This window comes from Varroa destructor, unplaced genomic scaffold (genome assembly GCF_002443255.2).
Source record: "Varroa destructor unplaced genomic scaffold, Vdes_3.0 BEIS01000004.1, whole genome shotgun sequence".
Classification (NCBI taxonomy): Eukaryota; Metazoa; Arthropoda; class Arachnida; order Mesostigmata; family Varroidae; genus Varroa; species Varroa destructor.
Window position 1 is genome coordinate 37577958 of NW_019211457.1, and position 19740 is coordinate 37597697.

The 19740-nt window shown below is 39.8% G+C and overlaps 1 protein-coding gene and 1 long non-coding RNA gene across 9 annotated transcripts; one reads left to right on the forward strand and one right to left on the reverse strand.

Moving 5' to 3' along the window:
- The first annotated feature begins 1393 nt into the window (after positions 1-1393).
- On the forward strand, positions 1394-19658 carry LOC111249021 (tyrosine-protein phosphatase non-receptor type 20-like). Of its 7 annotated transcripts, none has more exons than XM_022802275.2 (12): positions 1394-3616; positions 4173-4335; positions 8439-8622; positions 9196-9310; positions 10809-10902; positions 13484-13560; positions 14030-14176; positions 17281-17403; positions 18053-18204; positions 18357-18492; positions 18708-18750; positions 19063-19658. In XM_022802275.2, exons 3-12 carry the CDS (start codon positions 8504-8506, stop codon positions 19203-19205), a joined length of 1149 nt encoding a protein of 382 aa, XP_022658010.1. In that variant the 5' UTR covers positions 1394-3616; positions 4173-4335; positions 8439-8503; the 3' UTR covers positions 19206-19658. The 7 variants fall into 7 exon arrangements, with proteins under 7 accessions (XP_022658010.1, XP_022658011.1, XP_022658012.1 ...); XM_022802277.2 differs by lacking the exon at positions 1394-3616 and adding an exon at positions 3661-3810; XM_086986441.1 differs by lacking the exon at positions 1394-3616 and adding an exon at positions 7637-7826 and having other exon boundaries at positions 3827-4335.
- LOC147756157 (uncharacterized) lies at positions 10755-11901 on the reverse strand. 2 transcript variants are annotated; one of them, XR_015325961.1, is made up of 2 exons: positions 11683-11901; positions 10755-11308 (listed from the first exon to the last, which is right to left on the reverse strand). It is a non-coding gene; the product is annotated as an uncharacterized LOC147756157 (long non-coding RNA). The 2 variants fall into 2 exon arrangements; XR_015325960.1 differs by having other exon boundaries at positions 11652-11901.
- Positions 19659-19740: the final 82 nt, after the last annotated feature.

Sequence of the window (19740 nt, forward strand, 5' to 3'; positions counted from 1 at the left end):
CCGAATTTGTGGTACATTTTGAAGTTGATTATATCCATGTACACTACTATAGATGTTACTCAAGTTTTACTTATTTGCCGATATAACAGGTTAGTTGAAGCGTGCGTGCGAGGTAAATTCGCACTGTCCACTGTAGAAAGTATTATAGTAAATAGAATTTTGTTCAACAATGAAATCTTCAAATTTCATTTTCAACTGCTTCACTGTCGACTGCTTAGGTCCACCCCGTGATGACTGGTTATTTTCTGTTGTATTATATATACATTTAGAAATGTGTAGTACAAATTCATGCATGGGTTACATTATTGTTGGGGAGAGATGGGCCAGGGTGTAGTTGGGCCAATGGAGTAGTGCAGTTCGGGCATGTGAAACCGAATATCGACGATGCCGTCGTTTTTGACGACAATAAGAACACGTGTAGAGTTAGCTTGATAAGGATGTACCGAATTAATTTTAAGATATTTGTACGTCTAAGATAGATTTTGGGACGCCCAACAAGTACACGCAGTCATGGAGTTCATCCGACAAGGAGCCCATCATGCTGCTATAGGTCCGGGCGTAAGACAGAGCAAGGCCGGGTGAGATTCTTCTGAATACTCCATACATAAATGTTTGATTATTCATTGCGTCTGTTCAATATGGTAAAGGACGTATGACATACGTAGGATTTCTATTGTTGTTCCCGTAGTTTTGCAGCAAGCTGTTAATTTACGCTTTGTAGCTAAACGATTCGTCATTATTGTGTTAGCAGGTCCCTAAAAAAAAAACAGCCTTTTCAGCTACCATTTTTCGGCATCGGCATCCTACAGAATGTTTCCATCCAACATATTTAGAAATACTACATTCAATAGCAGCTAGTCACCTGTTAATGAGACATTGAGTTTGAAAGAGAGTTGTCAGGGATGACCCGTGTGGCCAGCGAATTAGTACTCATATTCACATCTGCTTAACTAAGGACACGTTTGAACCGAAAAAAGTCGACGATTTTCTAATTTTTAGATACACGTATATATATACATAATATAACAAATAAAAAAGTAAAATATAGATAAAATTGATAGCTTCATTCGTATTTCAAGATTTGATTAGTAGGAAAGGCTACTTCTACGTACATAATCCTATTATGTACTTTCTTTATTTGGTATATGTACAGCTACGCAAGCGTATCGTACATAATTTCTCACAGACAAGTATAGTAGACTAGACCTATATAGTATAGTAAACTAGATCCACCTAGGTTATTTCATCTAGGTCAATTTAGCATAAGGGGGCAGTTGGATAGCGATAATGACAGGCTTTAGATGCTTGAGAACTCCTGAGATAAAAACGCAAGGGCAAGACAGTTTTCTAGCAATGAAATTGACTTTCAAATTTGTATTAAAAAAAATCATTTTATTATAGGGCAAATAAGCAACCTGATTGACTGCATCACGAACTAGCGGGCGATTTTTGTTTGTTGCAAGTTTGGTAAGTTGCTGAACTTCTTATTTTACACACATTTATCCGTGCTCGATTGCGTAACATGGGCTTGTACCCGCATCAACGTTTGTCTTCTGCCACAATCTTTTATAAAGCCACATAAATTTAGGTTCGCTTCAGTTCCATGCTCGGTATTCGCTTATCAATCAGTCTCACACCCACAGCAGCAGATCCTCTCGATCTATATTCAACAGAGACGCATTGTCCCGATGAGCACTACGCAAAACGAATGGAAATCCTTTTTGCTGGTCTTACCGATTGGTTCGCACTTTCTCTTATCCCCTCTCCTCATTCGATCGTTGGATTTGGTCTGTGCCAGCAGGCGAACAACTCGCCCCTCAATTTCAAGGTCAGCAGTCGCACGAGCAGCGGAACTGGTTGGCTAACTCATTAGAAATTACTACTGCTGCTGCTTTCCAGCTCTCAGGCCCTTGTCGCTAGTGGCGCTACTGTTACGGTTTTTGCAATTCGTCTGCCCGTCCAGTTGTTCGTAACAACGGTGAATAGTCGAACGCGTATGACAAACGTCAACCAGCAACACGTCGTCTGAAAGCGTCGCTCAGCACCGTACTATGACGATAATCTTACGAGCGCATCAGCCCGCAGAGTGAAGTTCAACAAAGCGGCGCTGTAGCTATAGTACGCACGTGCGTGCATGTGTGTGTGTGTGTGTGTGTGTGTGTATCAGCGGCACAGATTATGCTACTTTGGAAATGGTGTTATTATTATGCTATATTATTGAACATCGTCGGTGGCCGCCGCCCCGCGTCGATGAACACGATACTCAGTAGTTGTTGAGCAGTCACAGCAGTTTGCACAGAGTCGCCAGCGTCTTTGACGCGCTAGACAAGTGTAAGGCCTCTATTGTTGTATATCTGTGGTGTCATGCTGCTGTGACAGGCGAGCGATACGAGTGACATGCCCGAAACCAACGGAGACTTACCACAGAGCAGTGATAGTCGCGTCAACGTTAGCGAGCAGTCGCTAGCGCTTCTGCCGGTACAGCCGTCGATCCGCTCACGACTACGTTACTACTTAGTGCTGCTTTTACCACTACCACTATTACTGAGGACTCAATAGCAGAGAGGAGTTAATCGGCGCCGCACCTTAAAGGGGCAAAGAGTGTTACATGCAGCTGTAGCAGTTTCTGCCCCTATTTTCTCTACGGCTGTGGGTTGAGTCGTTAAGGGAAAAATCAGCCTCTATTTTTCTGACATATTCGAAAACGAAACCAAAGGGGGCACAACGTCGAAGCCGATGTTCGTCTGCTAAATCGGACTATAAATCAGTGATCGTGGCCGAATATGAAGAGAGTAAAAGAGCATCTCAGAAGTGACTAATCGGCTACGTCACACACACACACAGACACGGCTCACTATTGCCACCGCTGATTACAATTACCGCCGACGATTGGTGCGCGTCAACTTTACGTGCGTCGAACGAACTGCGCGGTTCTGCGCAATAATAATCTACTGGCAGCTGCATGTAAAAAAAACCAACATCATTACAGATTCAATGCGGTTCTCTCGTTAGAGAGTAGAGGATGGATGCAAGTCTGCAGAAGTAAACGTTTTCACCGGTGGTTTACAACTCATCAACCAGAAAATCGCTACTTCCGTCACTATCTGTCCATTGTTGTCGCCCAGATAACCCGTACGATAGCACTGGAAGGGGAGAGACTTGTTATAATTTACAGACATCGTAAGTTAGTGTAAAAGTACACGGACGCATTAACGACGGTAAACAGCTAATCGTCAACTTATAATTTGCTATCATATCACTGGCTTCTTTCATCGATGCGCGATACGACTATGCACTCACTGCAGCTCCATGCAAGAAGAATTGCTGACACTAAATACAATGACTGGTGTCATTTACCATCCATTGAAGAAATGCAATTAAGATACCGGCACAGACCATAAAGGAACTCTGAAGAAACCAGAAGTGGGGAAAAGGTGATTTAAGGACTATTGTTGTTGCTATCACTGTTGGGGCAAAACCCTTCGATCGACAATCGGCAACAGTCTGGCTTCGTCGGCAACCAGCGCTCAGGACAGCGTTTTCGACAGGCGTTGCCTGCCCGCTTGCGCTTGGTAATCTCATGTCTGCGACACATTATGCGCGAGTAAAGCTGCACGTAAGCGCCATCTATGCTTATCTCTTTGTGTGTCCTTGTAGGTAGGCTATTGGTATCTCTACGTATTGTTGATCGCTATTGTGTTTGCAGCATTGTTAGTAACTGTTGTTAACTACTAACACGTTTTGACATCTCAAAAACGTTTCCCCTCACCCAGAGGACGACAGTACCTTACAACACGTTCTAGTGTAGAGGTGAGAGCCACAACAGGCCCAAACAGAACGATTGTTGCAGAAACAACACACAATCATCATAACGTCGTACCTGTCATTGTTCTTGATCCTTTTTTTGCTTTCGTTTACTCTCTACCTATCGTGATGGCCTATAGCTTGGACTGCTACAGGTTATAAAACAAGCAAGTAACGGCCGTAGGGATCGAAGCGTTGGGATTTCTAGAATCAAACATTTTCTATCTAGGTTATATAGTGTGGATCTTGCAAAGGTGCATGGCGAGTAAAGTAGTCCCGTAGCACCTTCCGATTTGACTACGTAACCTATATAATCAAATCAAGTCGAGGATACTGACGAAGTGCTACCGGTTTCTATGGTCTATTAGATAAGGAGGTGTTCTCCTGCGAGAAAAAACAGTGAGGTGGAGCTAGAGTGTACTGCGTGTCTAGACGAACGAGAAGGCGGTCTGGCAAGTGACGAATGGCATCATCTCATTGTGTGAGAAAATGGGAACAGCACAACGGTGAAAAGTTGCAGGATTTTCATAGGCAAGCACAAGGACAATACTGTCTATTTTCAATATATCAATTATTTTCCAATACTCCTCTAAACGGTCGAGCTGGATTAATAGCCATTCTTGCAAGCGATTTTCCTGTCCAAGATAGTCCTGGATAATTGGCCGTACTGCGATCTTTATAATTACTTGGACTAAGCTTAGGTCCAGGCGTTATTTCTAGGCCGCATTGAAAAAAGAAAATGGAGATTTCTATTCCGGAACGCGTATGTTAGCTCCACTTGAGGCGAAATCCAACGTACTCGTTTGGAAACGGCGTACTAACCCGAGCTCCCAAACAGCCATATACTGCTAAAAGCAAAAGTTAAAGTTACTTGTAAGAAATATAACAATAATAATATTAATGATCGCAAGGTAACTCGCAAGTGGAACGCTTAAAATCCAAGCATTCGCACGTTCTGAAACGGGGTTACAAGTTGAATAGTGCCCTAGTTGTAAATACGAGCTATTTCACTGGATGCCTGCCCCCCATCCCTTATATATTCAGTAAGAGCGATTGCTCATGAAATGCTAACACTAATAATCATGCAATGGCTTTCCTATAGAACTAGTACGTTGATACATTCAATTCATAACTTCGTCTGTGCATAAACTTATATTAAAGACAATAAACAATATTTATATGATTGCTTTTGGAGCTGTGTGATAATGCCAGCTATGGCGGTCTATTCTCCTGATCAATCGCTTGGTTTAAATAACCTTTAACGTTACGGTTGTAGGATAAGTTGTGATACTTTACCATATTTGATAATCTCGTGAAAGTAGTTTATCTTCTATTATATATGTGGAGTATTGAGTGTATATATAGCTCATGGCTTGCGCAAGTCACTGGCAACCATTACAGTATAATATTGCAATGATTAGCGTTCTGCTGTACACTAACTCAGAGCTGAACCATTCCATCGTTTCGTTTCAATGGATTTTTCTAGCAACAATCAACACTGAATTGGCTTGCGGCACAGGCTTGCGAAAACGTTTGTCTTGATAGTACTGGCAATGTGCTAAGACCTTCTTCGCAAAAGCTATACGTGTTGCCTATAGCTTGCGGTGGGCAACTCGTCGCGCCCAAATATTAGCCATACGGCAAATAGAATGGATTTAATTGTGGTCCTTAAGGACGTCCAATTCCGTGTATTCTCGTATTCAGCTGCCGTTGCTACTACCCAGCTTCGCCGGCAGCGGCCACACATACGGCAGCGTTATGCATATGCGCGTAACACACACGTCCGTCATCAAGCGCCTGCCCGTCTAGCTGATTACGTCTACGTTTTCTAAATCATATTCACTTAGCAAAACTATAATGTCTAGCCCATCCAGCGCGTATGCAATGAACAGTTTACCTACTTTGTTATTTTTTAATGTTGCTTCAACGTATCGCAGGTCTTCGAAGGTTAGCGCCTGAATGAAGCGGCGTGGCTCGTTCGTTGGCCGTAAAATGTTACGTCAAAGCTTCTATGTTTTTTTTTTAATTGCTGTAATGAATTAGAATTATTGCCACGAAAGGTGAATCTTTGATGTCACAGACAAGGTGTTGGCTGAGATAGCAACGAAAGAGTTGACTAGACAGGACTGAACGGATGGATTACTTTTGGAATTTTACTTCTTTTAGCTATATGACCCAGGAATAATTCGGGTGCGAGCAACCTTTGGAATTGCTTTTTTGTGGGAATTGTTTTTTTACAGAGATCTAGCCATAAAAATGGGCAGAAAGCAAAGTAGATCTAGTTACGAAATGTGGCCATGAGGTTTCTCCCATGCATCTTGGTCTTAGCAAGAAAGTTACTATTCGGAACGCTTTCTGCTGTCTGGATAACATCAGATCAGATACGGAGTCTAAAGATCTACTAAATTATCGCTAATTTATCAATTCTCACCATTTCTTTACTTCTTCAGGCTTTAACATTAACTTTTCTATAGCGAAGAATCATGTCGCTAGATAGACATCACAAGGCACCTGGTCCTGTTTTTGAAGAACCGCAGCTCTAAAAAACGTGCTTCAGGGCGCGAGCGTAGGTATATCCTGTTAAGTTTTCCAAAACCTTTAAACAGCTCCTGCTACTATCTCAGGGGGGCCTGATGTGATATAAGATACACACTTTGGCGGCACTGCCTAGTACTTTCGATATTCAGAGGCAACCCTGACCGCTGGATAACGCTATCTCAAAGTTCCGAAAATACGTGGCCTCCATATGGATGTTCGCTACTTATACAGTCTTGCTAATTTCTCGTGTACATTATCCGATTCATAATGTCGCGCAAAGCTTTTTTCCATGTCCGAATCTTTAATTAATTATAATATTTATTTTGCCGCAAATTCAACTCATGATGGGCAGTGATTCACATTTGTATGATTCATTCAAAAAGTATACACATATTTTGCACTGCATTTTCTAACCTATTACATTAAACTTGTAAAAAAAAGTAAGTTGTAGTCCAATTGAAAAAACAGGAAGTACATTTTCTGGCCAAATTGAACGCTTCAAGTATTAGTTAACTTATATATTCAGACGGGTAGCCTTCTGCACCGCTATATTTCTGAGTACAAGTCAAAACTGTGGCCGTACCTCGCAACAATACGTCCAACGTAATTTCCGCATGCTGCGCTTATATTCTCATCCCAAATTGTGTGTGTATCCAGATTACATGGCTTACGACGGCTTAATTATCTTTTGTTCTGCCTCATAAGAAAATAATCCTTCCAGTGTTTCTTTGAGCTGCCGTTGTGTACACTAGTGTTCCATGAAGCCCCAATTTGTTTTAGAGACTCGTAATTACCAACCTTAAAAGTGGCACAGTCCTATACTTAGTCTCCGCCAAATTGTGAAAACACTCCCAAACTTTGCCGCAATTTAATAACGTGTTTTGGTTTTCCGAAGTTCGACCACATTATACCGCCATGTCGATATTCATTCGCCGCTCACGAAATCGTATATCTGAACTATTCAACTGTAACATTTAATTTGATGTGAAACTACTCTCACTGCACTGTATTACATAATCTTAACGTAGGTAGGCAAAAAAATCTGTGACAGTTCAAAGTATGTATTTTTTTATGCTTTTTGTATTACACAATGAACACGTTGGGCAACAGTGATTCTACATGGTGTTTTGTATGCTGCATATGTCACCTGTTCAATCACAAAATTAAATTTTCAAGTTATTCTGCGTAGGTCTTTTTGCATTTCACGCTTTATTAAGTGGTACGTTTACGGAAGACCCAATTAACGGCTGAAAAACTTTAGTCGGCTCTAAATAAAAAAAGCCTTGCAGTGCAGCTGGAAGGCGTACGTGGTGAGGCGTTGTTTGGCGCACATGAGGCCAGCTGCTGCACTCGAATTGAGAACGCAACAAGGGACAAACGTTTGTAGAAAAGTTAAAGCACTTGATTCAATCGTTTGAATAGCCTGCCACACTAGGGAACCGCTTACCAGCAGCATGCACAAGCATCTTCCTGACAGCTTCAAGGTAAATACTAACCTATTGCCATTAACTTTGTGTGCCACGTAAACAAAATTGATGGTCCTTACGTCGACACGCAGTGTATTTACTGGTTGGGAAATTTTTTGAGGCGGCTACAATTTTAAAACCTTAAGGCTTACTTGACAAACAATGCATCAAATATGATGGTTCTCGTCATGAATCATGCGGCTGGTCATTAGAGCCAATGGGCTAGAAAAAGAACAGAAGATTCTATTTTCAAAAATAGAACTTTTATTTTGCAGCGAACTTAACGTTCATTATTTCAATATGTCGTCTAAAGGCGTGTACTCGTGCACGACGGCAAATAACAGAATTAGGACATTTTTTATGTTCACCTTTGCGCAAGTGATGGCCGCGGTAATCGCTTGCTCATAAAGGGAAACCACATCTTAGGGATACACTACAGATGTCTTCACAGGTTTCATGTATTAATGGCTCTACAAAGATATTAATTCAGCTAATACCCCGTGAGTGGCCGCATTGAACTAGCCGAATTGCAAACTGAAAAATCACAGCAGGACACCGATTGCTTAATTATACTTATGCTAGATTCCTATAGGTGAATGAGTAATATTTTGTTTAACATTATATTTGCAGCTAAACTGTTCCGGCCACTATCATCATCTGTGCTTCCGTGGGCGCTCTTCTTGTCAGCCATCTTGATGGCTGTTCTGGCTTTACTTTATAAGAAGAAAGAGCCCTTATGGGCTTTGGCCAGCGACATCATACAAAACGCGTTCCATGGACGACGACACCACTATCCTGATATGGAGATGCCAAGGTGGCTCAAGCATGAATTTTTTTCTATGAAATCCTTATTTTTAAATGTATCTTTAGCTAGGAAAATGTTATTTTCTATCGTGCGTTGAGGTTCCATTATCTGACGCTCCATATATTCTCAGAATCACATACAACCATCAAATAGAAAGGTAGGCTTGCCCCGCTATTGCATTCCGCCTAGTGGGCAATTCCTGTACAGCTTTTTTTTGCATTTGTACATGATGAAGAGTGTAAATAAATATGATCAACTTATGTACTATCAATACGAGATGCGTTCTCATAATGATATCATTTCATAATTCAGTTTAATTCTACACGAATTTGAACAGCGTTGATTTTATGCCCCTACCGCCCTTTTGACGGAAGCAGGAGCAGTACTAGGGCTATAAATGCCGCCATCTTAAAGGCTAGCGTTGTTGTATTTATTAAATTCTATCTATGTATATTATCTAACTGTATTTCTCAAAGGAGTAGGTTTGATTTGCCAAGGTCACCAAAATATATCTTTCTAGTTAAATCGCCATTTTCATATGCTTCGCTCGTAACTGCCTCGGCTAACTGATTTACGCTGCAGACTTGCGAACTTCAAACCTGCCGACCCTCAAGACGCTCGCCGATTCTGCCAGGAGTTCGAAGAGAAAAAAAAGGATTCGTATCACCAGTTGGCTATAGAGTTTCACAAAATCAAGGTAATTAAGACAGTATTAACACTTCAGAAAGCCTGAATCGATGGCTGATCATTTTTATCGAACCAGTGCATGTTATTATTACCAAGTAGACAGGCACAGTGATCGGTTGGTCAAAAGTAGTACCTTAAGAAGGAGATCATTATCTTCTATACATCAGACAATCGTTCTTCACTCTTACCGACGGGCAATTTTACCTTAGAATAATTTGTAAGTTATTTGTACGTCTACGGGGTACAAAAAGAGGAGTATCGAAATTCACATTCAATACCTTCTTCGTAATGTCGTTTATTAGGGTAACGGATTTTTACGTTTTAGTAACGTTCCGAATCAAATGTAGATTTAGTTTCAGTTCCGGCATGGAGTCCATAAGGCGAAATTAACTACATTCAATGCTTTCTAAATGGCCAATGTTATGATTGACGGAAATCCCATCGTGCTGTCGATCGTAAATCCTCCATGGCGAATTTTAGTTAGAACGGATACGTTCACAATGATTCATGACCAGTATAATGTAAAAGCTGGTTGGACAAGCAGCAATTTCTCGAACCAGATTAACGCCAGCTAGCTAGCTAGCTAGCTCTATCCTGAACCAAATCCGTATGAAATTGACCTGTAACGTTAAGTTACATGACGCCCGTAGATATCTGATGCAGTAAAAAATCCTACAGAAATAGAAGTTGAGTCTGGGACAAACCAGGTACCGTTATTCTCTAAACAAACACAGAGATAAATTGGTAATTTATTGAATTTAGTTGCACATTTCTCACATCTTACCTCTCTCCTTTTCTCTATTATCTAAAGATCTAGTTATTACAACGCTAAACTATGAAATCGTCGGTTCTATCCACAAGGAGAATTAAATATCTAATATTAGTAATGACAATATATATATATATAGCACAGTAAATAGGGTAGACGTTCGGCGTTTATAATTGCAGTCGAATTGCTGATATTCTTACCGCTGCGGGGTTGATGATACTTTTTTTTCATCTCATTATTCAAATGGGACGATGCGTGTTTGGTTCATCAAGCGGGTAAATGGGCGCCGGGTCTTTAGCCCGCCGCTTCGACAAATATTTGCAATGTTTATTGTTCGGTTTGCAACGTATTGTAACTATCGGCTACGGAAAGTAAGTGTTTGAAAGGGTCAGGCAGGGATGCAATGAATCTGAACAGGCAGGCAATCTATCTAATACCAGCGCCCGTTCGTATTCATAATGATCGATAGAATAGTATAAGCGAAACTGAAGCGTGTTTGATGCGCTAACGACGTTTCATATTTATATATTAGTATTATTGAACAAGCAACAAAACATGCATAACCGCTCATGGGGTAAAGTTGGGCAAGTGTTGGATAAATGGGCATTGTGTGCACTACGATGATGTATGCTGCCAAAATTCCTGAAAAATAATATAGGAGGCTGCTAGCATTTTGTACTTGTCATTTTATCGGACTATCAATAACTTAACTAGTCTTTTTTTTTTTTTGTTTTTCCAGACAGACACCCAACAGTACTTGAACAACCGGAATACGACATTTGGTTTGCAGGCTGACGTTCGACATAAAAATCGATATAGAGATGTGGTTCCATGTAAGACATCTTTTGATGAACATATTTCTTTGAAGTGCACATACACGCACACACACTTTCGACGAACGAGGGCTTTATCATCTTTTATACGTTAAACATGGGTATGATCGTTGGACCTCGAAATTAGTATAATCGTGCTGCGATTGATTGAAACCGTTCAATTTTCACGTTGTTTAGTCTTACCCGACAAAATTGACTTTGACAAAAACGAGAATTGTTGAGTTGGACGAACAATTGGTCGTTTAGTAAGACTAAGAACCTGCTTGAAGATCCTTAGTCTTTTTAGCATAGCGTATGGCAGAGCTTTCATGAGCAGCAATGTGTGTGCACGATTCCTTCTTTTTATGTCGAAACGCGTGCAGTAATTTAGAGGTACGTAGAGGTGTTAAAAGCCAGTGTGTTCCCTCTGAAATGATAAGTGAACTAGTAGACCTACCCCCTTCACTTTCCTACCTATGGCAACTAAGAAAGATTCAACAACACCAAAGAAATTCTTCGGTCTTTTTTCTCCTTTTGTTTTTTCCAGTCAGTTAGAATTTATGAACCTGCGATCAAGTTGCACCTTCAGCATTGATTGCTGATGGTCAGCAAAAGTTTCGATATGTAAATCTGATGATTAACATGTAGGTAACAGCCATACTCGGCAACATTATGTAATTGCTAATCAAACCTTGCAATTATTTTTTAAGTCACCATATATATATATAGGTATATATGGTTAAGTGTACTGTCACTACCATGTAACATACCATAACGATAAATATATAGTTCGTCACGCACATTAACAGCAGCGTCAGTAGCCGGCACCGTCGGCGTTTTCCGGCGCTCATTGATGCTCGCTATCGTCATTGTTGTTTAGGAAGTCCACTTGAATTGTTAGCATCGTAATTCGCTATAGCTATAATTTGTCTACCATAGCTGCTCTGGCGTCTAATACTATCGCCACAGTCATCGTTATCACTATGGAACGAGTCTGTGTCACACATACGCCCCGCCCGAAGTGGCCCGTCGCAACTAGTGACGAGTACGTATGCAAGTGCACAAGGACAAAGTAAGCGATCAGAGCGATGACAATGGCAGCTGCGCGGACTGTCAGAGATGGTGGTGACTGCCGTTGCTGCTGCTGCTGCATGTTGTAAGGCCAACAGATGCAGACTATTTAATGATGACAATGGCAGCTGCGCGGACTGTCAGAGATGGTGGTGACTGCCGTTGCTGCTGCTGCTGCTGCATGTTGTAAAGCCAACAGATGCAGAGTATTTAATGAAGACAACTGGCGAAATAGCTATTTTTTACTGCTTTATACTGTTTTCTAGGAGAACAATTAGGAAGTTGCAAAGTTAGTCAGTTGCCAACGGCCCTTCTATTTGTGCGCTGCATAGAAGCTGTGTAAAACGCTGTGGATTGATTTCGGAGTGAGACGCATAGATACGTTCAAATGGACAACAATTAGCAAATAGCGTATTAATTGAACACCCTTTGACAGGATATAACCGACATTCATTAAACTAATTATAAAAAAAGCTTATAAGTTATCACCAGATACTTGCCGTCCTTACGTTCCTCCACTGTCGCTACCCGTTTCCAGCTGTAGTAATTCAGTAGAATGCGCTTGGGGCATTATAACTTCGTTCGAGTCAGTCGACCCTCTGCTGCTTGTTTTGCTGCCAGTAGCTTAAGATTTCCTGATTTACAGTTAGGCGAAGTAGTAGCCTATCCCTTTATACACTGTTGTAACCATTGTCAGCTTCGCTTCGCTAAATGCTCTCTACTGCGGCCTATTCGGATTCGTCGCGAATAGGCCGTCAGAGTTGTCACGGTGAGCTGACACCCCAGTGACTGAGCGGATTAATCTACAAACGTTCGATTGCGTTATTTAAGTAACTATAGGACACTTTCATTGTATTCGGCCTTCGATATTAGTAATTCTATGTATCTATAGAAATTTATCTAATTATGTAGCCACATAATACAACCATACAATCACATAACACGCTCGAACCGTGTAGTGGACTTTTTGGTTTGTCCGAATTTTTTAAACCAGTTTCAGATGATTATATTCTGATTGATATGAGTGCACCTTTGCATATTTTCGTTATAACAAGCTATTTACCGTTATTCTTGCTCCTCAGTTCCTTTTGCTTTAATGGCCATTCAGCGTACCGCTAACAGCGCTTACACAAAGTTTAAGGGTAGAGATATGAAGGTAGTTTCAAACTACCTTGGGATATCAATGATTCCTACAGTTTCTAGTCCCTCATTGATTGTTGAAGCTAATGAATAGATAGAATGAACTGATCAACCAAGTGTATCCAAATGAACGCGCAACCTGAATATAATGGCTACTAATTATTTTTAATTATAAACAGTATTCATGGACATTAGCTTGCATATCGGACGGATCCCGGGTTATTAGTGTTTGATCTGCTATTGTCACTTTTAAGATACACGCTATTACACACCATAGCTAAATCCATACAGACTGGAAATGTGCCGTCATTATTAAGAATCAGCAAAAGACTAACTATTTAAAATATGGTCGACTGACCATCTGTCGATTCGTCGGTCTGGGCAATTTTAGATGATCACAATCGCGTGCGCCTAGCGTCATCGCCTGGTAACGAGGTCTTGGCGTATATCAACGCTTCAAACATTAAGGTAGGTATTCTTCTATTCTATTATTCTTAGCAACCTCAGAGTTGCCCTCAGATGAGGTTTATCACGATTAATGATTACACGATATGAACACTAGTGCACAAATCATTGGTTTACCTATCTAGCACTTTTGTCCTACCTATGCCTTCCAATAGACGACTGCAACGATGATGACGACCCTGATAATTATGGTGGTAATAATGGATACGACATTCGACTGTCAACAATAAAAAAAGACACTCATAGTTCATTTATTCAATTAAACGAAACGTTTGTCCATCGGGCAATGTGTCAACCACAGTTAGAGCCTTCGAAGTTTGAAGACGTGGCCTGTTATCATTTTAGGTATCTAATCATGATTGCTCATATATGAATATTTCTGTATAATTATTATTCTAATTATACAGATAACATTATTATTGTTTGCCTCTTTCTTGATTAATCTGTTTTCATATTGCCTACAATTGTGCAGAATCCGAAAGGTGAAGTAAGCTTCATTGCGACTCAGGGACCCACCAAGGAAACATACGAAGATTTTTTTTGCATGCTCATCGAGAAAGGCGTCAAAATCGTCGTTACTATAATCTCATCCATAAATATCGAGGAGGGAATGCAAAAAGTTAGTTCACGGTTTTCTAAGTATGCCCCTATGACTTAGGATACTCATGTAAGAATATGATCAAGCACGACTTCTTTATGAAAACCCTTAAAAAATTATAATATACATTTTATTAGTTACACCTTTAATTTGTTTCATTCATTTATTTTAATGAAGTTCTGATTAAACCTGATAGGCAACTTCGCTAGGACAGATCGCCGGCTCGCTCGCCCGGCTGCTTTATGGGTCGTCTGTAATACTGCCCATCTAATAAAAGCTACGCTAGCCAACTAGGTAGTAAGAAGCTATGATCATTTCAGGTGTTGGGGGCTATCTATAGGCTTATTTGGTTGTAGTGTATTGCTAATTAGGTATATATATACATATATACATAATTATCACTATATTAATTATATACATAATAATACTAAAGAACGTTGCTGCGCGGCAGAGAACCGCTATCTGCACCGCTTTTAAGAAGCCAAAGTTCCCAAGGGAGAGGAACGACAACGTTCGGGGAAACTCAACGGTTAGAAAAGAACATAAAGATATATATGGAGCGTATCCTTGACCGTTTCAATAAGGAATGTACAACTTCTAGTTCCAGTAAAGTTAGACATGTTCAAATAAATGCATAGTTCGCGGCGTTGGCATCGAATACTTTCTAAGCAAATGGTCTCGATTAGTGATAATTAAAGGAAGACGTTTTAATATGACTAAAATTTTATCTATACATTTTAACGATTATAGAACATGGCCACGAAGCCGATTGTCATGAAGTCCCAATGGATTAGGAAGAACCCGTTTCTAGTTAGGTGAAGGCTATCGTAGACCTCTTGTAATAAACTGGGGTCAGAGAATATTTGAAAGATACTGCACACCTGGCCAGATTGGGAAATAAGCCTTTTAAACATTGAAAAGCTCGTATCTCGTCAATTTGAAAGTAACTTATGTGAGGAACATTATCACGTCAACTGAACAACACAAAGAATACAAAATACTCCATTATTGTACAAGCCGCTTAAGAGCTAACAGATTAAATTAAGGCCTAATGTATATACTGCAAATGTTGCTTTCTATATCACTGGCATTATGTGTTTATATGAGTACGTTTCGTACGTGGCAGTTCTACTTGGTGTCGATCGGATATCGTTTAATTTGCTGTAGATTTGAGCTATTCTTGTATGAATCGGCTGACACGCTTTTCTCACTACACATGTGTAGTACTATTTATACATAGAACGCTAATATGTGGTTTAAAAATCCTAAAAGAACCATTTTGGCTACTTGATTGCTCCTCGCGACTGGTGTATTTGGAAATCGAGTTTATTCAGGGTTATTTCCCATCGTAATGAACATTCTTTATATAGAAGCTTACCAACAGACAGATTATACCTTCAAATTCACAATGAACTGTGCTTATTTTAAGTTGTCAACGTTATCTAGCCTTCGATGTGTATTAAACTGTCATTGTCTAATTTTGTACTACTTGTTTTTGAGCTGCTGACTATAGACCCACAGTCTGAACTGCAGTGAATTAATTGCTTATACAGATGTGGACCTCTGATAAACTGCGTTCGCGGATACAATATATATATATAATATAATATAATATAATAACAATATAATAATAAATATCATACATTAGATTCCTAACTTGTTTCAACGCCCAGGCTTTACATGCACGCTATAGTGCTAATTCGCATGTGTAGATCGCGTTTACCAGGTTATTATTATTATTATGAGCAGTAGCAGTATACCCATAATCAACCACAACTTTTTCATGCGGAACCACGCCACGCAGTAGCGATTCAAATGAAATGCTTTAGTCCTCTGCTATGATGAGTCTCATGTTGTGGCCCCGCATACCGGCGCACCCCCCGAAGCATTTATCATGTACAGACAATTTTTTGTATAGAAAATAGCTTACTGATGGGTCGCACATACAAATAACACTTACTTCGGTATCCCAAAGTAAATTACCTCGAGCTGCATTATCCTGATACTTCTACCTTGTGACGATCGACACTATTAATTACTGGAACCCATCCATTTGGTACACACACTCAATAAGCAATCGTTTGTTAGATTTTGTGTTGTGTCGAGCAAAGTTTGTTGACCACGATATGTACTAATTGCCATAATATAAACAATAGACGTACAAAGGGTTTCGCTATTGGTGCGCTCAATGATAGAATCGCGCGCGGTCCGAATCTTTTTCACCCAGTTGTGCTCTGAAAGCAGACGCAGCCGAGTTAGTTAGCGCATAAAGCGGAAGACGGATGTGTCATTTGGACTTTAGTCGCGTCAAGGTACGGCGGTTTCAACACAGAAGACTGACCGGCAGAAAGAGGAGAAAGAGCGACTTACGCGGTAGTAGTGCCAATAAAGCACGCTTGGCCCTAACCTCATGTATATTTCGTGGAGTGCATCTCACGTGCAAGCGGATGTTTACGCCGTGCTCATCAGATCGAAGAGCTCTCAACAGTAGCAGCTCGTACCACCATCATCGCGAATGAACGAACGTCGATCTGAACAATGGACGTGCATTACACGTTGCGTCATCAGGAATGTTCTTAAGTAGTAAACGACTTTAGTGAGAGTCACTGTCGCGGTTTTTCCTATTTTTAATCTCTTATAGATAGAGCAGGATTTCGTGTAGTTGTTCGGCTACGGGTAACGGCATTAGCACAGAGACTGTTGTTCATCGTTGAGCAGAGCGAATCGAATGCGTTTATTAGTTTAATTAGTTTCACACTTATAATAACAACGAAAGGGTCAACCAAAGTAGGAATTTAATCATCATATGTTATCAGCAACCATGTTGCATTATATGCTAAATAGACTTTTTTCACTTTCTCCCTTTGAATCTATGTAGACATCGAGCCGATGTCGCCCATTAATAGTGTTAAAATAAAATTAACTTGATTTAATAGCTATTAGCGGCACAATTAAAAAAGCCAATCTGCAAGAACTAATTAATGTTGAATTCGCCCACCAAATTCTACGTGTTTCACCGACGTTAAAATAAAATCATTTATAGTGATAATGATGATTCATAGTATGCTACAGGCTAATAACTATTAAACGTTTTGTATATTTGATATAAATGATTTCTCTCATAGCGTCAGTGTTACCAGTACTGGCCTCGGGCAGTTGGAGCTTCCGAACCTCAAGGTCGCTTCCTCGTCCACCTGGAGGCAGAATTTCGACGGAGTTCTTTCGTCAATCGTATGCTAAAAATTATAGTGAGTTATCTAAAAGGAATTCCCATTTGTCCTTGTATATAGTCATTAGTATATATATTCTGTTGTATGCCCTTTTGCTTCCTTGAACGGTCCACGCCCACCTCTTGTATATGTAGAATGAAAAAAACTTTCGATTTTTGGACAGTTTATATAACAGTCAGTAGTGTTGTGTAATAATTATTACTCAAATCGCATTATTCGAGCTTATGCATGACCAAGTTCTTTGACAACTCTACATGAAAACATTCTTCAGTTTTCTAATTCAGGCTACTTCGAACGCCCTTATCGTGCGTCCGCCGCAAAATCGGTTTTCATGGATGTTTACGTATATTAGCGTAACGTAGCCTGTTAAGCATGCTAAAGTGGACCTAAACATGCAATTCAAATATAGGCTAAGGAGATAAATTAATGCTGGATCTCAAAGTGACTGTATGCTCCTCCGATATCGTTTCTACATTTCGTTGCGTGAAATCGCCGAATTTTATATAGATATTTAAAAACAACGACATTTTTGTAGAGGTACTTTTCATCATTTTAGTACTTCGTTCTACGACAAATACGGCAAAAATCGAACTCGAAGCTTGAGATCAGCGAATTTTGTCATTCGAGCTGTTTTAAGTAATGAGTGTCTGTTGCTCGAATTCATCAGGGTCCGACCGGTACGACGCACCGGTTCAACCAACTGCATTACTTCGAATGGAAGGACCACCGAATACCGAATAATCCCGACGATCTGATTTCATTCCTATCAGTATTTAGGAGGGCCAGAGAACCAGGCACTATTCCTGTGGTGCACTGCAGGTGAGAAGGATCATTAGGCAATTTTTCTTGCTGTTTCTTTCTTATTTGTCCTACAGCCTTTACCCACAGTAAGACATTGTATTTAACAGGTATACATCTTCGAGCTTTACGTCCACCAAATATTCATGTTTCATCCATTCTTAATCTTGTAGCGCCGGAGTTGGTCGGACTGGAACTTTTATCGCTTTGGACTTTTTGATGGATTCGTTGCAAGCAGGTGTCAGGATTGACGTAGCTGAAATGGTTAAATACCTTCGAAGCCAAAGAATGCTTATGGTTCAAACAGAGGTTAGATCTCTATGCAGATTATTCTTATCAGGCTTCCAATAATAACAATAACAATAACAGATTTTGCTATCGATTGCTGTTGCTATTCTATTGTCAGGTAGTTGTTTTGCTGCGATTCACCATTCTACGTTCGAATTATTTCCTTACCTTTGATACTCGTAGTGACTGAGCTACTAAATCAGCCATGACTAAAGTGCACTTGCGTTAATTTTCAGGAGCAGTACATCTTCCTATACGAATGCTTAAATACGTTGTTGCGTGAGTAGACCTTTTCATCATAGCTTTGTGAGAATAAATGAAAGGAGACTAATATATATGTTTAACTTATATATAAAGTTATATGTTATATATATTATGTATATATTACATATATATAACTTCGTCACTCAAATATACCTAATTCCATGTAGACAGTCATAGAATGACTAGAATAATAATAATAATGGATCAGGTCAGCTGTGAGTTCCATTGAAGAAGCTTCAAAGATACGATAAAACAGAAAATGTCAATGCCTCGTAAAAATAATTAGCAAAATCGAAAGACGCTACAAAAATATTCTTGTTGTTCTAGGACGACAACAACAACAACAGCAGTCGAATCATCACACGAATAACAGTAATAATCATCGGACGAGCGCAGGCAATAATATTCATAAGAGCAGCGGTCACGCAAGCAGCAATGGCTCGTCAGCAATATCAGTCCAGATGATATGAATAAATGGTTGGCCCCATCTAAGTCAGTGTGGCCATGTACTTGTGTCGCTCACACAGCTCCCTGAAAAACGCCCTCTGGTGACAACACAAATTCTTGATGCTCTTTCTGTTATGTACATGTATGGTGTAGTATCTACACAACATATACACATGTTACATGTATTTATTAATTATACTAATTTTATTTTGCAACATCACCATAAACCTGAGAAACGTAGTCTTTTATCAATAATAATAGCAAGATAGATTATCAGTGCTTTTCTAAGGAAGTATTGTTGGTGACGTGAATTTTGAAAAATATAATTATTAAACAGATTTATGTAAAAGAATGTAATGTAAATCTGACGCGAACGTGTCTAAGATGATGAGCACGGACAATACTGCATATGTAGATCGTACACGAAATGCATATCTCAATAAATAAAAACAAGGCATGATGTGCAAGACTATGTACATAGCTATCTCTCATTTTTATTATTACATTTTTCGTTAATAATAATATGAATATCTATATCCCTATTATCGTCTTCATCAT